Here is a 19,158-nt window from a genome sequence, read left to right on the forward strand (position 1 = left end):
CTTCTTCGTTTATGTAAACCAAGCAAATGTTTGGCTGAGGAGGGAATTTCGGTAAGAGGCACTTACAACCTGCAGTGGTCTGTTTATCATCGCTGTCACTATCATCAGAAGAGGACGACGAGGAAGACGAGGACGACGACGATGACGAGGAGGATGAGGAGGAAGAGGAAGAGGATGATGAGGACGAGGAGGATGATGAAGATTGTGATGAGGATGATGACGACGACGATGATGAAGGTGAAGATGAAGAAGAATTGTCTGAATCAGAGTCTGAATCGGAGCTTGAATCAGAACATTCTCTGTTTGCTTTTCGTTTGTTGAGTACAGAGTTTGGTGTAAGGGGTTGAGTTCTTGCTGCAACCATACATCCATCTGGATCTGGGTCCAATTTAATGCCAGTCTTCTTGTCTAATCTGTTCTGCAATTGAAAACCACCCACAGCACTCCAATGTTCTGATTTCACTTTACTCTTAATCTCAGTGTGCGTTGCATCTTCGTCATCAGATGAACGTGGCTCCTTTTTTACAACTGCTGTCCTTTCACACTTTACAGTTTCAGTCTCGGACTGACTTTTCCTATCTTGCAGCTTAGATGGTAAATGAAGAGGTGAGGATGAAGATGGGTACTGATGGTGCAAGAGTGGCGTGGAACTCCTGGATTGTGTAACTTTGTTCTGGCTGTAGTTTCTTTGAGCCATCATGAAGGAAAGCTCCGAATCACAGAAAATGTGATAATCAGTCTTGCTGACACCATGCTTAGCTGCTCCAGTAAGCAATTCCTTGTCATGCTTCCCACTCTCCCACCACTCCGGCAGGTCTGGGCCTGGTTGGCACAACCTTAACCGCTCGTCAAGTTGCGGATGGCGAAGAACTTGCTCTCGCACTTTCCGGAGCAGCTCTATCCGATAAAGTGTCCTGGAAGCACGTTCTTCTGTAATAGGTTGTATGAAAATGGGTGGATCGAGAAGCTCTAGAGTGAAAAGAACAGATTTTCTGCATGTTAATCTTGAACTTTGAACTCTAATAGTTAATACCAAGCATTAACAAATTCCAGGCAATGCAACAATTTGAGTTTATGCTATAAATTTTGGATTGTGCACTTCAGAGTTCCTAAATATCATTCCAGTTCCTACATAATTCTGATACATATGATCCCAATGATCTACAGTACTGCTCTACTGCCAGTATTGAGGACAGTTTTGGGGTTACACTGCCTAACTGGGAGTTGCAACAGGAGTTAGTATGTACAATAGAATTTTCATCACTTACATGATTAAAAGTTTGAATCTATTAATTAAGGACTGAGCTTTGAGTGCTGTCCTATGGACTGAATGCACTACAAATATTGAACAGTTTCATAATCAGTAACATTTAATTCTGTTTAGCACTTCAAAATTATGCATATTGGTCAAATTGGTGAGCCACATCTCACTCAAACATGTAACTAACATTGATGCAGATAAAGAGAACATAGGAAATACAGTTCAATTAATAATCACAGTTTCAAGTGAATATATTTCGTTGGACAAAAATACTTTTAAATACTCTGTGCCCTTGTTTTTTCCTTTATTTTGTGCTACCTAGATTTAGTAATTCAAAATAAAGACAGCTCCTTTTAAATTAATTGATAAAGCATGGTTTTGCATGGCCTAAGGCTGAAGGCAGCATGTACTGCGCAATAACCTGTTGTCTCTTTGCAGGTCTAGAGGTCCTTTCTTATTGTTGCTACTGTGCATTTTTTGCTATCCTATTGCAACAACACAAACCTTTAATAATCACCAAACCATGATTTAGCATGTTCTACAATTGGAGGATCAATATAACAGCGATGATGCAAGATCAGCAGTTGTTTCCTCAAATCACTCATAGGTAAAGCTAGCTCCAAATGGCATGGATTTATGAGAAAGAGAGGGAGGAAGAATTGGCATTGTTGCTTGCACAAATCTATCATAATACAGAATCCCGATTGACATTTGTGCAGGTTATTCTCATTCCAATCAAAACTAAAATTTTCCAAATCTCTGCATCTCCCTCACCCAACGTTAAGAGCACTTGTTCACCAAACTCCTATCAAACAAAGCTTGATCAGGACCAACTATGTAATTACTCGTCATTGAGATTGCTAGAAAGAATATGCCATGATCATATGATAAAAAATAACTCAAAAGTGACATTTACTAACATATATTAATATAGGTATGAGGTAACTCAGTTATCTGTACCTTCTTTTTCTTTGGGTGGTAGGCGGCAAACTCTTCGACACATGGCAATGAAAGCATATAAATACTTCTGCAGACTCTCGTCTGTCTTCTTATTCAGCCTGGCAATAGCTCTGAATTTGGTCCAGTCAAATTTTTGCTTGTCTGGATCATAAACAACACCAAAAGTAGACACAACTCTGTAAAAATCAGCTTCTTCTCGCCTGGTCCACCTAATGGAAAAGCGATAGATTAGCTGCTCTGATATGATGTGGCCTCAGCACCTATTTTAATTAAGTTACTTTTCACCAGTGAAGTAATTGTCTCTATGATATCATTTTGTACCAAATCAAAAATATAACATTGTATATCTTTTAGTTTACTAAAGGGATAACTCAAATCATATAAACTGCCAATCTTAAGAGTTAATTGATTGTATAGAATGCTACAATACAAATGTACTCCATTTTATATTATATGGTCTGATGATGGTTGCCTTGCATGAACTAAGACCACAGACGCTGGCTGTCCAGGGAAGTGAATAGCTCTACCTCTCAGAATACCGAGTGCCCTGGGATATCTGAAGGATCTTCTCTGGGCAGGATTTTCACTAGTGAAGATGGATGGTGAAATGACTTCAGGGTCTGTTATCTTATTGCCAATTCCCACAAAGTTCTAAACTGAGAAATTCTTTCTTTTGTTCAAGCACCAGTGAATTGTACAGGCCTTTTTGTGAACAATCTCTCCCAGTCTGTAACGTAGCAATTCACCATCCTGAGGGTTTTCCATATGTGTACACTGAAATTCCCTCAACACTAACTTGGGTAATACTCATTCTTCTGCTCTGACTGTTACGTGCAGAACTGCTAGGTAGAGTGGACTGAGTTCGGTTTGATATGTTATGAACATGGTAAGCTTGATGGTGGGCCCTTTGAGATAGGCAATAGCTGTATAAAAGGGAACTATGGTCCACCTTGATTATAGTGATTGACTACTCATTCAAATGTCCAAGCTGTAAAAGTAACTTCTTCTGCAGGTCCTCCCACGACTGAAGGGTCCAATGCAGGGTCGGAATGGACATCTCCAACTGGCAGTTCATGTTGTTGTTGTTGGTGCTTGGCAGAACTTCTTCAGCTGTGCCACCTCTGGCCTTCCTCTGGGAATGCTTGATGTTGCAAGTTTGGCATAGATGGTCCTCGAAGTATGCTGAGCTAAATTTCAGTGCTCACCTCCTTCGGTGTTTTCCCAAGAGAAGTGGTCTGCAATGCACAAGTTTGTAATACTCTTCTTTTGAACAAAAAAAGGTGTCCTTGTATCGTTTGTACTGACCACCTTGATGTCATTTCCTCTGAGACAGTTCCCCGTAGAAGATCTGCTTGGGGATTCTGTAGCTATCAATGTGGGAATCTAGTCTGCCCATCGAAATTGAATTTTCTGGAGAGTGGTCGCTATGCTGTTGAATCCAGCATGGTAAAGGACCTCGTTGTTTGGGATTTTGCCCTGCAATCAAATTCTCATGATGGACCTCAGATGTCTTTGGTGGAACTGTTCCAGAGCTTTGGCGTGGCGCCCATAGCAGACCCAGGGTTCTGCACCTTACGGCAGGGTGGTTACGACAATGGCCTGGTAGAGTTTGATTTTAGTCTTCAGCTTAATGCCATGCTGCTTCCAGACATGATCATGCAGTTAATCATAGGCAGAGCTTGCTTTCTTCATCAATTTTGGCATCCCTACCAACCAAGGTATGGTAATTTTCCATAACGTTGAGACTGGTGCCATCAATGGTTATGTCTGGTGCTTCATAGAATGTGCCTGCTGCTGCCTGAAACAAAATCCTGGTCTTGGAGAAACAGATTTGAAGACCAAAATTTTTGAAAGTACTCGAGAATTTAACACAGTCTGGGTGTTTACCCCAGCTGCCCACAGCAAGGAGAAGTCTCTGCATACAGAAGCTCTGATTACTGCCACTGTGAATCTGGTGGAGGCACACAGAGTGCAGAGATTGAAGAGCTTCCCTGAAAGGAACCTAATGTCGATGCCAGCAAGCATGTCTCTGGTGGCTTCTTTAAACATTACAGCAAAGAGATTGAAGAGCTGGGGAGCTATGACACATCCTTGCTTTATGCCCCTAGTTACCGCAAAGGCTTTGGATATTTCGCCATAGGCACAAACACGTCCAACCAAGCCATTATGCAGTAGGCACAGGATTTTGGCAAACTTGTGCATCCTAGCTTGGAGAGCAGCTGCCACTTTAATTATCGGCTACAATGAGGGTGCAAACCTGCAGAGTAAACTTGGCGACGAGCCATGTGGTCATGGTTCAATCTTGGGAAAACATGCGTTGCTTGATAGCTTTCATAATGCTGAGGTTCATGTTCTGGAGCTCAGAGGTGGTGCTAACAGGTGAATTTTTAAGAAAAGCGAACTGGCTGATGTATTGTCAAAAAAACAAACTGATACTAGTGCAGGGAAAGCACTAGATTCCTACATTATGAAAAGAGTGTAATATAGTAAATATGGCAAAAAGGTGCTCACATTTTGTAGGTTTCAACTGAAATTTGGTTTAAAAAAATGTTCAGTGGTGAACAAGCATCAAGCATGCAGATTTTTTCAAAAATTGTACAGAAAGATCTCCATTTAACAATTTTCTTTGTTTGTTATTAAGGACTCCAGTTCTCCAGAACTTGAATTGTAACAATACTGTAATCAATGGAGTAAATGACCTAGCATTAAAGAAAGTCAGAGACATTATGGCACAGGAGTAAGCTATTCAGCCCATCAGGTAAATGCTGGCTCTCTGCAGAGCGGTCTAATCAATCCTGTTCTCCCGCTCTATCCCTATAGCCCCGCCAGCTTACTTTCCTCAAGTTTGTAGTTCGAAATGAAGATGCCATTTAAACAGTAAACAATATTTGAGAAATCTCCACTGACTTGATACTATGATTGTTCCTACATGTACCTTTGCTGCTTCTCGATTTTAGCAGCCTCCTTTGCTTTTACAGTGTCAGCACAAAGCCGTCTTCTCCTATCTCCTTTTGTTTGCGCTTCCTGTTTAACCTGCTCTTTCTTATTACTGCGCTGATAAGCGGTTACAAGTCGACGCAGGCGTGTTGTTAAAGCAGATGCCGTCGGCCAATAGAGCAGATCACCTTCCCCCAAAGGGCCGTCTAAGATGAAAAGGAAAGGAACCTTTTATCTTCAAGTAAAAGATAATCATCTAAAAGATCTATATCTTTAAATCTAGTTGCAACAAAAAATCGTCAAACCTTCACTCTCACCTGTAATTATTAGGTCCCCAGGAGAAGATGCAGCATCCTAAAATAGAAAGGTTTCAGAAGAATTGTTTTGAGCTAGTTACACCCAATTTTAATAAATAGAACAAGATTTATACATAGTTAAGAATTATTAATCTATGCCAAACTAATTTTCACTATTAAGTAATACTGTATTACAATTACAAAGAATCAGTTTTTTCTCAGGAACAAAGTAGCATATATAACATATATTAGAAGTTTTTTTTCATTTGCACACCTCCATTTCATCCTTGAATAATGGTTGAGTTGGTTTATATTCTGGATCTTCACCATCCCTGTTAGAAAACCCATAGATTAATTAGAATATAATTATCAATTAATAATACTTTTTTCAAGTTTATAGACAGTAGTGATTTATATGATATAGAAAAGTAAGATAAAGAGATAAAGGTTTAACTGCTCAAAAATTCTAATTTTTCTAACACATGGAACCCAACCCCACAACCATCTTCTCACTTATTTGCAGGTTACTCAGTATCGTTCATCATCATCTAGGCAGAAGGACAATGTGGGGGTGTGTCATTAATTCTCCAGCACTCTTAATTTTGCTCCATAATCGGCCAACATTAGATATGATTCACGAGGGCTAAGCAGGTGTTGCCATTTCCTAATAGACCTGGAATACCTTGCTTCTGAATGGCAGCCCATCAAGTGATGTATCCAAAAACCAATTATACTCATCCAACTGAGGCAAGCAAATTTTAAAACAAGGCATCCACAATATTATGGAAAGGTAGACAAATAATGCTTTAAAATAATTTTAACCACTTCACCATGTTGATTGAGAGTAACCGTACCCCTCTGCACCATCGGCAAAGGTATCATTTCCCCTCTGTTCTGCTGCAATGGCTTTCTCATCAGGTTTGCCAACTCTTTCTAAGAAACAGAGTGCAGGGTCATTTCTCATTGTATTGTACTTTTCGTAACCTGCGAATAGCAAATAACAAAGATCTGTTAGGGGAGAATAATGAGAGACCAGACCTTACACTAACATTAATGTATTCATTTTAATTAATTCTGTCTTGAAACTACATATATTACATAGAAATTACAACATGGAAATAGTTTTTTTTTCTGTACTTTAAATTCTCTAGCTAATTCACCACCTCAGCATTTTGTTGTACATGAGAGTGTATTCCCCAACATTGAAATGGTTTTAACAATTGTTTTCTTTTATGGAGTGCTGCCGGCTGAGTGAAGACTTGCAGTTTGGTGAGAGGGGAGTTTTAAGTGTTAATTTTGTTCTTAAAATCTAATCTAGTCTGTAATTAGCAGTAACTGGAAAGTACTCTGTAAGCCGGCTAAGTTCTTTCTTGTAGTTTAGACAGGTAAGCTCACCCTTAGCTGTAGAAGCTGAGTAATTGATTAGCTAACTGGTTGATTCTGGTTGCTTTAGCCCCAGTTTAGTTTACTATAAATTCAGGGTTCTTTAGTACAGCTGACTAACTGAGTGCAGACTTGGAGTTCGGGGAGGGGAGGGGAGGGGAGGTTGTTTGTTTGTTTCCACTTTTTATCTTTCTCACCCCACAAAAATTGGTTCTTGCTCTACTACAGGGAAAGGAGCTAACTGTTTATTGAGAATCTGGTAAGTTGGTAAGTTCTATTCTATTCTTAAGGAAATAGTACATAATTTGGTGGTAAAGTTAATAAAATATATAAGAAAGCAACATAAGTAAGTGATTAATATAATTAAGTAATTATTTAAAACACATTAAGGATGGTAGGACAGGTGATGTGTAAAGGCTGCAGCCTGTGGGAGCTCCTGGATCACATTGTGATCCAGGGCAAGCATGTTGTGGCTTGAGGAACTTCGGCTCAGAGTCATTGAGCTGGAGGCTGCGCTGCAAACTCTGCGACACATCAGGAAGGGGAAAAGTTACCTGGATGATCCAGGGTGGATGAGCAAACTGACCATGGCACCATGGTACAGGAAGTCATCCAAGGGGGAAGCAAAAGGAATATAGTGCTAGTAGCGGACAGTATAGTAAGGAGGATTGACACTGTTCTCTGTAGCAAAGAGCGAGAGTCCAGATGGCTTTGTTGTCTACCCAGTGCCAGGATTCGGGACATCTTCTCAGGGCTGGAGAGGAACGTGCAGTGGGAGGGGGAGGATCCAGTGGTCATGGTCCATGTAGGTACCAACGGCATAGGCAGGATGAGGAAGGAGGCTCTGCATAGTCATTATGACGAGCTAGGCACCAAATTAAGCAGAACCTCAAAAGGTAATAATTTCTGGATTATTACCTGAGCCATGTGTAAATTGGCATAGGACAAATAAGATTAGACAAATGAATGTGTGGCTCAAGGGCTGGTATGGGGGAAGTGGGTTTTGGGGCTTTAGCACCAGTATTAGGGATAGTGGGATCTGTTGGGATGGTCTACACCTGAACCGTGCTGGGGCTGGTGTCCTCGCAAGCAGCATAACTAGGGAAGTAGAGAGGGTTTTAAACTGAATAGTGGGGGCAAGGGATCAAAGCTGGGAAGATGTGGTAAACCAAAGAGTAGAGACAAGGCAAGAGAGACAGGTACTAATATAGGAAATGATAAACAGACTGTGACAGGAAAGGACAGAGAGTACAAATCTAAGAGTAAATCAGCAGATAAGGTTAGACGATACAAAAATAATAGGATAAAACTAAAGGTTCTATATCAAAATGCATGTAGCATTTGAAACAAAACAGATGAATTGATAGCACAAATAGAAATAAATAAGTACAATCTGATAGCCATTACAGAGACATGGCTGCAGGATGACAGATTAGGACCTGAATATTGAAGGATATGTGACATTTAGGAAGGACAGGAAGTTAGGAAAAGGTGGAAGGGTGGCTCTGTTAATTAATTATAGTATTAGCACATTAGAGAGGGATGACCGAAGTTCAGGAAACCAGGATGTAGAAGTGGTTTGGGATGAGATGAGGAATGATAAAAAGCAAGAAGTCACATGTGGGAGTGGTGATATTATCTAAGGAATGTGATAATTAAGGGTAGAAAGCAGGACAAGCAAGGTACAGATAGCCCTAGTGGGGGGTGGGGTGGGGTGAAGGAATCAAAAAAGACAGTAAGAGTTTCTATTGATATTTATATAAGAAAAGAGTTAATGTGAGTATTAGTCCTATAGACAGTGCATCTGGGGAATTGATAATGGAAAGTTGGGAGAAGGCGGATGAATTAAACAGGTATTTTGCTTCAGTCTTCACTACAGAGGACACAAGTAACATCCCAAAAATAGCTGTAAATCAGGAAATGGAAGAGAGGAACTCGGGAAAATTACAATCACCAGGGAAGTGGTACTGAGCAAATTGTTGGGGCAGTGGGTTGACAAATCCCCAGGTCCGGATGGACTTCACCCTAAGGTCTTGAAAGAAGTGGCTAGTGGGATAGTTGATGCATTGGTTTTAATTTTCCAACATTCCTTGGATTCTGGGAAGGTGCCATTAGATTGGAAAATAGCAAATATAACTCCTTTATTCAAAAAGGGAGGGAGACAGAAAGCAGAAAACCAGTTAGCCTAAATCTGTCATAGGGAAAATGTTAGAAGCTATTATTAAAGATGTTATAGCCGGGCACTTAGAACAATTCAAGGCAATCTGGCAGAGTCAATAAGACTTTGTGAAAAGGAAATCATGTTTAACCAATTTAATGGAGTTCTTTGAAGGAGTCACATGTGCTGTGGATAAAGGGGAAATTAGTGGATATACTGTACTTAGGTTTCCAGAAAGCATATGATAAAAGTGCCACATCAAAAATTATTGCAGAAAATAAAAGCACATGGTGTAGGGGGCAACATATTGTTATGGATAGAAGATTGACTAGCTAACAGAAAGCAGAGAGTTGCCATAAATGGGTCTTTTCCTGGTTGGCAGAATGTGACAAATGGTGTGCCACAAGGATTAGTACTGGGCCTCAACTTTTTACAATTTATATAAATGACTTGGATGAAGGGACTGAAGGAATGGTTGCTAAACTTGCTGACAACACCAAGATAGGTAGGAAAGTAAATTGTGAGGAGGATGCAAGGAGGCTACAAAGTGACAGATAGGTTAAGTGGGTGGGCAAAGATCTGGCAAATGGGAGTATAATGTGGGCAAATGTGAAATTGTTCACTTTGGTAGGAAGAATAAAAAAGCTCATTATCTAAATGGTGAGAGATTGAGGAGCTCTGAGATTCAGAGGGATCTGGGTGTCCTACTGCATGAATCTCAGAAGGTTAGCATGCAGGTACAGCAGGTAATTAGGAATGCTAATAGAATGTTATAATTTGTGAAGGGAATTGATTACAAAAGTAGGGAGGTTATGCTTCGGTTATACAGGGCATTGGTGGGACCACATCTGGAGTAGTGTGTGTACAGTACTGGTCTCCTTATTTAAAAGAATATGTAAATGCATTAGCAGGTCAGGGGCTTACCAGACTAATGCCAGGAATGGATGGGTTGTCTTATGAGGAAAGGCTGGTCAGATTAGGCTTGTATTCACTGGGATTTAGAAGAGTAAGAGGCGACTTAACTGAAACCTTTAAAATTTGAGGGGTCTTAACAGGTTGGATGTGGAGAGGATGTTTCCTCTTGTGGGAGAATCTAGAACTAGGGGTCACTGTTTAAAAAATAAGGAGTTGCTCATTTAAGACAGATGAGAATTTTTTTCTCTGAGGGTTAAGAGTCTTTGGAACTCTCTTCCTGAAAAGGCGGTGGAAGCAGAGTCTTTAAATATTTTTAAGGCAGCGCCAGATAGATTCTTGATTAACAAGGGGGTGACAGGTTATGGGGGGTAGGCAGGAATGTGGGGTTGAGGTTAAATTCAGATCAGCCATGATATTATTGAATGGCGGAGCTGGGTCGAGGGGCTGAGTGGTCCACCCCTGCTTCTAATTCATATGTTCGTATGTTTACATCTTTAAAACTCTACTAGTTGAGTGGAGGGATACATTTGAAACGTCATCTCACAAAGGTCCCAGATCCAGATATTTCCAGGAACCAGCATATTATACAATAGGTCTTTACCAATGAAATCAGAATGAGGGTTTTCATAACTACTTAATTTGAAATGCTGCTGGGGACTACTGTGACACCCATTGTGGGGAAATTAACATGAACTCTCAGAGTCTGATAGTTTACTTGTTATGGTATTGGACTACCAACCCAGAGAATGAATGTTTAAATTCCGCCCTGAAATGTTGTTATTGATATGTTATTGAATTGAATAAGTCCGATAATGTATGGCCAAGCACCAGGAAAAAGGGCCATGGCCACAAGAATTGGTTCAAGAAGGCAGCATTATTGCTAACTAAGAAAGGGCAATAATTGAAGCTTTGCAAGTTGTTGCGCGCAACCCAAGAAGAAATAAAATTTAAGATAATTCGGTGTTAATACGAGATGTTAAGATATCAAATGCAAGTGTTTTTAATTATTTTACTTTGGGTATGTATATATCTCCATGTTTGACTGCATGATGATTGTCCATTATTTGATTCCCTCACTTCTTTTTTGAAAACTCCAAAGGAATACCACAGGTAGTGCAGGAAATATTTGATATTCTAAAGTTGTCTCACCAACTTTAACTCACCGTGTTTGAAGACTCCAATGAGCAGAGATTTGTCAGCATCCACATCCCACCACTCAGCAGGGATCTCAGACTGTTCAGGCTCAGGGACCCAAATGTCAATCTCACTAAGGAAACAGAGGCAAACTCAATCAACTGCCAAATTGTGCAATGGCAGGATTATAGAAAGTAAATTGTGTTTTAGATCACTGATTAAAGGACTTTTACTAGAATAATTATATAAGATTACCATTTTTCTATTTATTTCAACAGGTTTTTAATACATAATATATTTTTCCTGTAATCTTCTACATTCCCTGTCAAAATGAACTACAATTCTTTGTATTCCTGTACATACATCCACAACCAAACTGACCAGCTGAGGTGTACCTACTTCTAACATTCAAAGTCAGATGCAAAGGTCAATGAGGGGGCATCCACTTTGGATTCAAAAAAGAAAATCAAAATATTTTCTAAATGAAGGAGGACTAGGAATTGTGAAGGTGCTAAGGACTCGGGTGTCCACGTACACAAATCACTAAAAGTGGATGCAAATATACTTGACAGGGATAAAGAACAGTGTTTTGGTTGCTGGCCATCATCTCAAAAGGGACTGGAGCCTTGGTCAGATCCCATCTGGAGTACTGTGCTCAGTTTCAAGCAAGACACCTCAGGAGGTCATGGAGGAGGTACAGCCCAAATCATGAAAATGATAGAGGGCTTATAAGGACATGTTAAATCTACTTAGTTTGTTTTCCCTTGAGTTTAGAAAGATGAGGGGTGTTCTAGATAAAATGATAAAAGGATCCAATAAGGTAGATATAGAGAAACTGCTTGCTTGTCATAAATTAAACAATTAAGCTAACCTTAGAAGATCTTGCAAGGCCAACTATTTAAAAGCTAGTGTGTTTTAAATGCTATTGACTCAGTATGAATAGAAAATAGTGGACCCTATATCTTTGCATCTGGAATCCCTCATAGGTTAGTATTTAAATCTGACTGGGCCATTGATGGTGGAAGAAGAGATATTTTCCCAACAGTCAAGGAAGAAAGCCATCCCAAAAGTCAACAGTGAATATTTTCTACATCCTTAGAGGCTGTTTACACAGCAAGTCACCTGTTTATTTGCTCATCTGGGAGCTGGTGACCTCTGTGGAGGAAATCTAAAATACAATTATTCAAAACTTAAAAATGCAGGTCTTCTTTTAAATGGGGAAACAAGCTACTTTTAACTCTTACGAGGCAGAAAGAAATTCTAACCTATAGCATATATTTGTGTGACTTTTTTTTCCTGAATTGAGCGTTTGTATATATTACAGAGCTTTAAAAATTTTGCAAATGCAGGATTAGTGTTGCCACATTTACCCACTGAAAAGTTAAGTTTGACTGAGGGTAACTGGAAGGTCATGCCCTGTGCTAATATGAGAAACATGCATCTGGTAAATAGTTTCCCCATGGTTCAGAGCTTGAAAGAACAATTTCTAGCTAACTAAATTTTGAAAACAGCAGCACTTTTTAAAGCTTCATTGCAGTCTCTGAGGCATTGTACACTGATTCCAAAGGGGCACTACATTTTTAATGCTGGCTAGTATTTCAGAAATTCAGAATTCCTTGTATATTTTTAGGATTTTAAAAGGTAAGTCACTATTAGTTAGTGCACATGTCTGCATTAAAAGAAAGGAAACTTGCCATTTTTTTTTAGGGAAAAATGAATCTAGAAGCTTAGCGTCTTTCCCTCAAGATGAGTTTTCAAAGTTGTCAAAAACAATAAGCGTTTGTTATTCTGACCGTTGGCAAGTTTTCAAAAACACTGATTGCATTTTTCTTTATTTTTGATCAGAGCGGTGTTGAAATAATTGTACACTTAGGGAAATATTGCAAATCAAGTACATCTGCTTTAACTTTTCTATAGCTACATTTTGTCTGATGTCATGTTAGACCACAATTATTAAAATGTAAGAGGGAATGTGGTAAAATGGAGATTTAAACCAAGGGAAAAAGGTCACAGTAGAAAAACAACAAAGACAGTGAGTCAATGGTAGGACTGTGGAAAGATATTTAAAAAGAGAAAATAAATTTGAAGTAGTTAATTTTGTGTATTGCACAAAAATGCAGGGCAGCTTTAAAATTCTAACAAGATGTGTGATCATATTTAGGATTCTAAATTTACTGTTTGTTTGGCATGTGATGACAGTTAAGTTCTGAGAGAACAATAAATTGGTCCTATGGTGCCTGCATGTATATAATGTGTGTTGAAATATTCAGATGCAAATACTCCACAAATACAGTAAACACAGCTGCTTCAATGCTATTATATTTAATTAACACGTTTAGAAAACAAGAAACTTTGCCATTTAGTTCACAGCAAGCAGGATTTTTTTTGTCTTGGCTCAGATGCAGTGACATCTTGCGTCTTAATGAATTCTCCTCATCTGGCTATATTTTCCATCACTGGCCACATCTAAACTACATGGTGGTGGTGTGGCCACCATCACTAATCATGTCTTTGTCTCCTTCCTTACTCCTCTAATACTTTCTATTCCTTCAAGCACCTCAGTTTGCTTCACCCATCACCTCTCAAATCCTTGTTGTCTACCTCAAGCACCTCCAGATATGTTCTTTCATTTCCTCCCTCAGTCTTTGCACTGTTAATTATTCACTCTCGGATGATATCAATCTCCATCTCTACTCTCCTTGTCCTATGAACTCACTGACCTTTTGTCTTCTTGACCCTTTCACTTTGTATAAACTCTCCCACCGATATTCAAAGCGAGCCACTGGACCTGGTCATTGCCCATGGCCTTGCTACTCTCATGGATGCAATCTCTGACCTTAGCATCCACAACTTTCACTCCCTTCCAACCCTATTTCTTTCTGCAACCATACTTAGGAAATAAATTCACAACTACCAACTGTCTCCTTAAACACCTCTGCCCTACCCCCAGTAACCTTAGCAACAAGTTTAAGGACCTCGTGGACTTTTGTCACTAGGATTAAGACCACCTATTCAGCTGCCTCTCCCCGTTCCCAGCAAGCTAAAGACTGAGCCATTCCCTTAACTGGGCTCTGAATAAATGTGACTTTGGTTATAGTTAGTTCAGTGCTGTGAGAGGGAGAGCCTTGATGGAATAGGTTCAAAGAATAAATTGTGCAAAAAAATGGGCAGACAGTTTCACATACCAAACACAATTCAGACATCTATTATCTTTACCACACTGTGAAGTTGAAATAAAATACTAAATTTTAGGTCAGCTGCTTTTTGCCCGAAGGTTTTAAACAGTAAGGAAGCCATAAAGAAAATTTAAAAAAACACATTGGGTTGGAGCACTGGTGCATTTGTCCTTCAGTTTATGAAGATTAGGAATTAAATATTTTAAAAACTTCTTTTCAATTTTAATAAAACCAAGTTTTTCTGCTTGGTTCCTCAGGCTTGCGAGAATTAAAGGTCAGTGGCAAGATAGTGATTTCCCCTCCCCCCCCTCAAAGTCTTCTAAACAGAATGAAATATTTTCCTGTTTTGAGCAAAATGGACTCTTTCCAGAGGTCAATACAAGCAGGTCAGTATTCAATTTTTAAAAAAAAAATCAACTTGAGAAAGTCAGTAACTCAAAAAAAATGATCAATTTCAAACTATTCTGTAGTGACATTCATGGTTGCACAATTGTTATGCCTACTAGCTAATTATTCCCATAAATCAATCACAGTGCTTAAAACAAGCCATGGTTTAAAAAGTCTTACCCTAGGGCTCAATTAGCAATGCTTATCTTGCAACAGTGGGACTTATCAGTCATACTTTTCTTATTGGCCAAACATAGAACTACAAAAGAAAGGTTTCATTCAAAAGAGAGTGTTTCAGCAACATATCTTTATATGATTAACAGTTCTGTGTCAACTGTAGTTCAACACGCAACTTGATAGCACACTCGCCTCTGAATTACAAGGCTTTTTTTATTCATTCATGGGATATGGATATCGCTGGCTAGGCCAACATTTATTGCCCACCCCTAATTGCCCTCAAGGGTGGTGGTGAGCTCCCTTCTTGAACCACTGCAGTCCCTGTGGTGTAAGTACACCCAGAATGCTGTTAGGGAGGGAGTTCCAGGATTTTGAACCAGCGACAGTAAAGGAACAGTGATATATTTCCAAGTCAGAATGGTGAGTGGCTTAGAGGGGAACTTCCAGGTGGTGGTGTTATATGTATCTGCTGCCCTTGTCCTTCTAGATGGTAGTAGTCGTGGGTTTGGAAGGTGCTGCCTAAGGAGCCTTGGTGTGTTTCTGCAGTGCATCCTGTAGATGGTGCAACTGCTGTCACTGTTTGTCGGTGGAGGAAGAAGTGAATGTTTGCGGAAGGAGTGCCAATCAAGCGGGCTGCTTCGTCCTGGGTGGTGTCAAGCTTCTTCAGTGTTGTTGGAGCTGCACTCATCCAGGCAAGTGGAGAGTATTCCATCACACTCCTGACTTGTCTTGTAGATGGTGGACAGGCTTTGGGAAGTCAGGAGGTGAGTTACTCACGGCATGTTTCCTAGCCTCTGACCTGCTTTTGTAGTCACAGTATTTATATGGCTAGTCCAGTTCAGTTTCTGGTCAATGGTATCCCCAAGGATGTTGATAGGGGGGGATTCAGCGATGGTAATGCCATTGAATGTCAAGGGGTGATGGTTAGATTCTCTTATTGGAGATGATCATTGCCTAGCACTTGTGTGGAATGAACATAAATTGCCACTTTTCAGCCCAAGCCTGGATATTGCCCAGGTCCTGCTGCATTTGGATATGGACTGTTTCAGTATCTGAGGAGTCGCGAACAGTGCTGAACATTGTGCATCATCAGCGAACATCCCCACTTCTGACCTTATGATGGAAGGGAGGTCATTGATGAAGCAACTGAAGATGGTTGGCCCCAGGTTCAAATCCCACTCCAGGTCTTGAGCACAAAAAGCAAGGCTGACACTCTAGTGCAGTTCTAAGGGAGCATTGCACTGTTAGAGGTGCCATCTTTTGGATGAGATGTTAGACCAAAGCCCCATCTGCTTGCTTGGGTGGATATAAAAGACCCCGTGTCATTATTTTGAAGAAGAGCAGGGGAGTTATCCCCGGTGTCCCAGCCAATATTTATCTCTCAATCAACATCACAAAAAGTAAGTTATCTGGTCGATTGCTGTTTGTGGGAGTTTGCCGAGTGCAAATTAGCTGTCACATTTCCTCCAGTGGCTACACTTCAAAAAGTACTTCATTGGCTGTAAACCGCTTTGAGATGTCCGATGGTCGTGTAAATCTCTATATATATATATATATATATATATATATATATGCAAGTCTTGAATTTCTTTATTTTTTGCTTTTGAATCTGGCAGTGTACAAAAGATGTGGACATGTGTTTCTAGAAACCACGGAAGAGATTGATGGGCCCAATAATGCTGATTAGCTCAAATGTCCCATTCACAAAAAACTAATGAAAAAACATTAATGTTGACAGAAACATTGAGTCACTCGACATTTTAAGAAAATGAGCCACACAAAAATATTCCCACCGAAAAGAAGCAAATCACTAGAGACCACCGATAATGGCTAACATTCAAATCCCTGAGAAAACACCAAAGTCCTCTGAGCTGTCAGGTTGGCTCCTCACTGATTCAACTATATCTCAAAATAAAATTTACAATACACAAATTAAAACCCTAAGCTTGGATTCTTCAGTAGAGCCTTAGGTTTGATATGTTTGGACTTTTTAACGTTCACGACCCAAAGCCCAATGCTGTTGCGCAATGGTCACAACAAAGTGGCAACATTTCTGTAGGACCTCGTGCAAGTGCAAAGCTAAACTTCCCTTACTGCTGTTTACCCAGGCTGTGTGTACATGATCATTGCTTCTCAGTGGCGCACTGAATTTACAGCCTCAGTTACTCACATATCTGCTGCAGAAAACATTACATCCACTCAAATGCCACTCAGCGAAAGATACATTGTAGTCACAGGCAATGGTAACTCTGACAGCAGAGCCAACCAGGGGACCCAACACCAACAACAGTGAAACACAGCAGCAGTTCAACTAGAATTTCTGCATCCCTTAAATTTCTAAATCAGTTTTATAATTAACCAAGCTCCTGGTCAAAGTTAAATGATTCAGTAAACTATCAAACATAACTAAATTACTCACCATTTTACTAACTTAGTCATCATATTTCATTATTAATTTAGGCATTTTGTAATTAATCTTAGTCAACAAATTATTAATGCATTTAAAAAAATCTACATACATTGAATACCTTTTTAAAATGAATGAGTTCCTCACTATGGCAGGTCAATTTTTTTCTTACTATGCGGTCTTTGTGCTGGCCTGTTCTACAGCTGCTAGTTCTTTTGCCTAATCTCGGGTTGTCCTTCTGCCATCTCGGCCGTAATTTAGAAATTTCCTTCCTAAACATCTCATCCTCTCTCTACATCTTTTAAAACCCTCCTTAGAACCTCCCTCTTTGACAAAGCTTTTAGTCTCCCTTCCTACGTACCATCTCTCTGGCTTAGTGTCAGGTTACACTTTTGTGAAGTACCTTGGGAGATTTTCTATGTTAAGCTTGGAGGATCGTTCTTCTTGGAACAGAAAAGGTTAAGAAGTGATCTATTAGAGGTTTCAAGATGAAATATTTTTATGGAATAGAAGGAATAAAAAACACCCTCTGGCAAACGAGTCAACAACCAGTGGTAATGGATTTAAAAATCATTGTCAAAAGATCTGCATGGAAGATGAGGAGAAATTTTTCACTCAGTTGTTCAGATTTGGAATGCTTTACCTGAAGGTGGTGGTGGAATCTGATTCTATTAAAAAAAAGTATGTTGGATAGGGACTCGATGAAGAGGACCTTATAGGTTTACAGACAAAAAAAGTGGGATTTGGACCATCAGGACTGGTCTCTCAAAGGGCTAGCGCATGCATGATGGGCCGAATTGCCTCCTTCTCTGATGTAAGTTTCTATGATTGTAAAGGCACTATATAAATGCAAGTTATTGTTGGTTGCTCCACTGAAACTGTAAGAACTTGTTTCAAGAAACAGTTAATCATGGAAGATTAAATGGTTGAAATGATTCCTAAACTGCAAGAAAAATAGAATTGGTGCTAATGAACAGCCTTACAAACTTTGAGATTACAGGTTAGGCTTTTTAATTCTAAGCATATATAACAAATATTCTTACCTAGCATCTACTCCATCAAGCACCTTTTCCAACTGGTCACCAATTACTTCTTGCTTCAGATAATACAACATTCTTACTCGCAAAAGCACCCTGAATAACAAGTCAAATAAAAACTAATTTAGACACACAATGCTATTATTAAGTAAGGCTGTTTGACAGATGTTATATCAATTAATGGAAAAAAGACACAAGCTGATGAACTCGAAAAAAAAAGTTTATCTTCCTTAGCCATCTATTGTGTTCGTTAATACAATCCCTTATTTGGCAGTCAAAAAGTACAGACGCACCTTTATAAACTGGCCATGTCATTATAATTGTGCACCATGCTCAGTTCAATACTCTTTCTAAATATCACTAGTAGAAAGCATTAACAGTAGAGAAAATACTTATGTTACTAGAATCAAAGAATTAGTACAGAAAGTATTAAGCGATTGCCTGACTTACTTATTGCAGTGATGTTTTAAATGTTTTTTGTAGCCATCATCCTGGAGCAGGTGTTCTGGGTTATATTTCCTGAGCCACTCAGCCTTTTGCATGTCAAATGTACTTCCCTGGATCTTCACCTTCTTCCCTTTTCGGCCCCTTGGGACTGGTGCAGACAAACCTAATAAGAGAGAGTCCAGAACAAAACTTAATTTTGAATATGGTTTTAGGGAGGAAAAAATGGAAAACAGGTTAGACAGGGTTAATTTCAAGCTTAAGTATATTTATACAGGAATGAGGCTATTCAGTGAGATGATGCAGCCAAATTATTTGAATGTCACAGATCAACACAGCATAGAAGGGTCTCTATCAGCTCACCTTGCTTGTGTTTTCACATTAAATTCAGCACAATCGCTGTTTACCTACAACAAATATGACTTCAACATATTTAGTATGAAGTGGGAAGGAATCAGGATTGGATATAGGAAGTGGATGACACAA

General features: G+C 39.5%; 1 protein-coding gene across 2 annotated transcripts in view; it reads right to left on the bottom strand.

Moving 5' to 3' along the window:
* The window catches only part of chd9 (chromodomain helicase DNA binding protein 9), a 252,942-nt gene that overhangs the window by 23,677 nt on the left and 210,107 nt on the right, over positions 1-19,158 (bottom strand). For both annotated transcript variants that reach the window (XM_078544287.1, XM_078544288.1), the window contains 9 exons: positions 18,679-18,838; positions 18,235-18,324; positions 11,074-11,177; positions 6,285-6,438; positions 5,729-5,786; positions 5,476-5,512; positions 5,157-5,364; positions 2,222-2,430; positions 67-969 (listed from right to left, as the gene is read on the bottom strand). In XM_078544287.1, coding sequence (XP_078400413.1) covers positions 67-969; positions 2,222-2,430; positions 5,157-5,364; positions 5,476-5,512; positions 5,729-5,786; positions 6,285-6,438; positions 11,074-11,177; positions 18,235-18,324; positions 18,679-18,838 — 1,923 coding nt within the window. The remainder of the gene's footprint in view (positions 1-66; positions 970-2,221; positions 2,431-5,156; positions 5,365-5,475; positions 5,513-5,728; positions 5,787-6,284; positions 6,439-11,073; positions 11,178-18,234; positions 18,325-18,678; positions 18,839-19,158) is intronic.

Source organism: Cetorhinus maximus, chromosome 6 (genome assembly GCF_964194155.1).
Source record: "Cetorhinus maximus chromosome 6, sCetMax3.hap1.1, whole genome shotgun sequence".
Taxonomy (NCBI): Eukaryota; Metazoa; Chordata; class Chondrichthyes; order Lamniformes; family Cetorhinidae; genus Cetorhinus; species Cetorhinus maximus.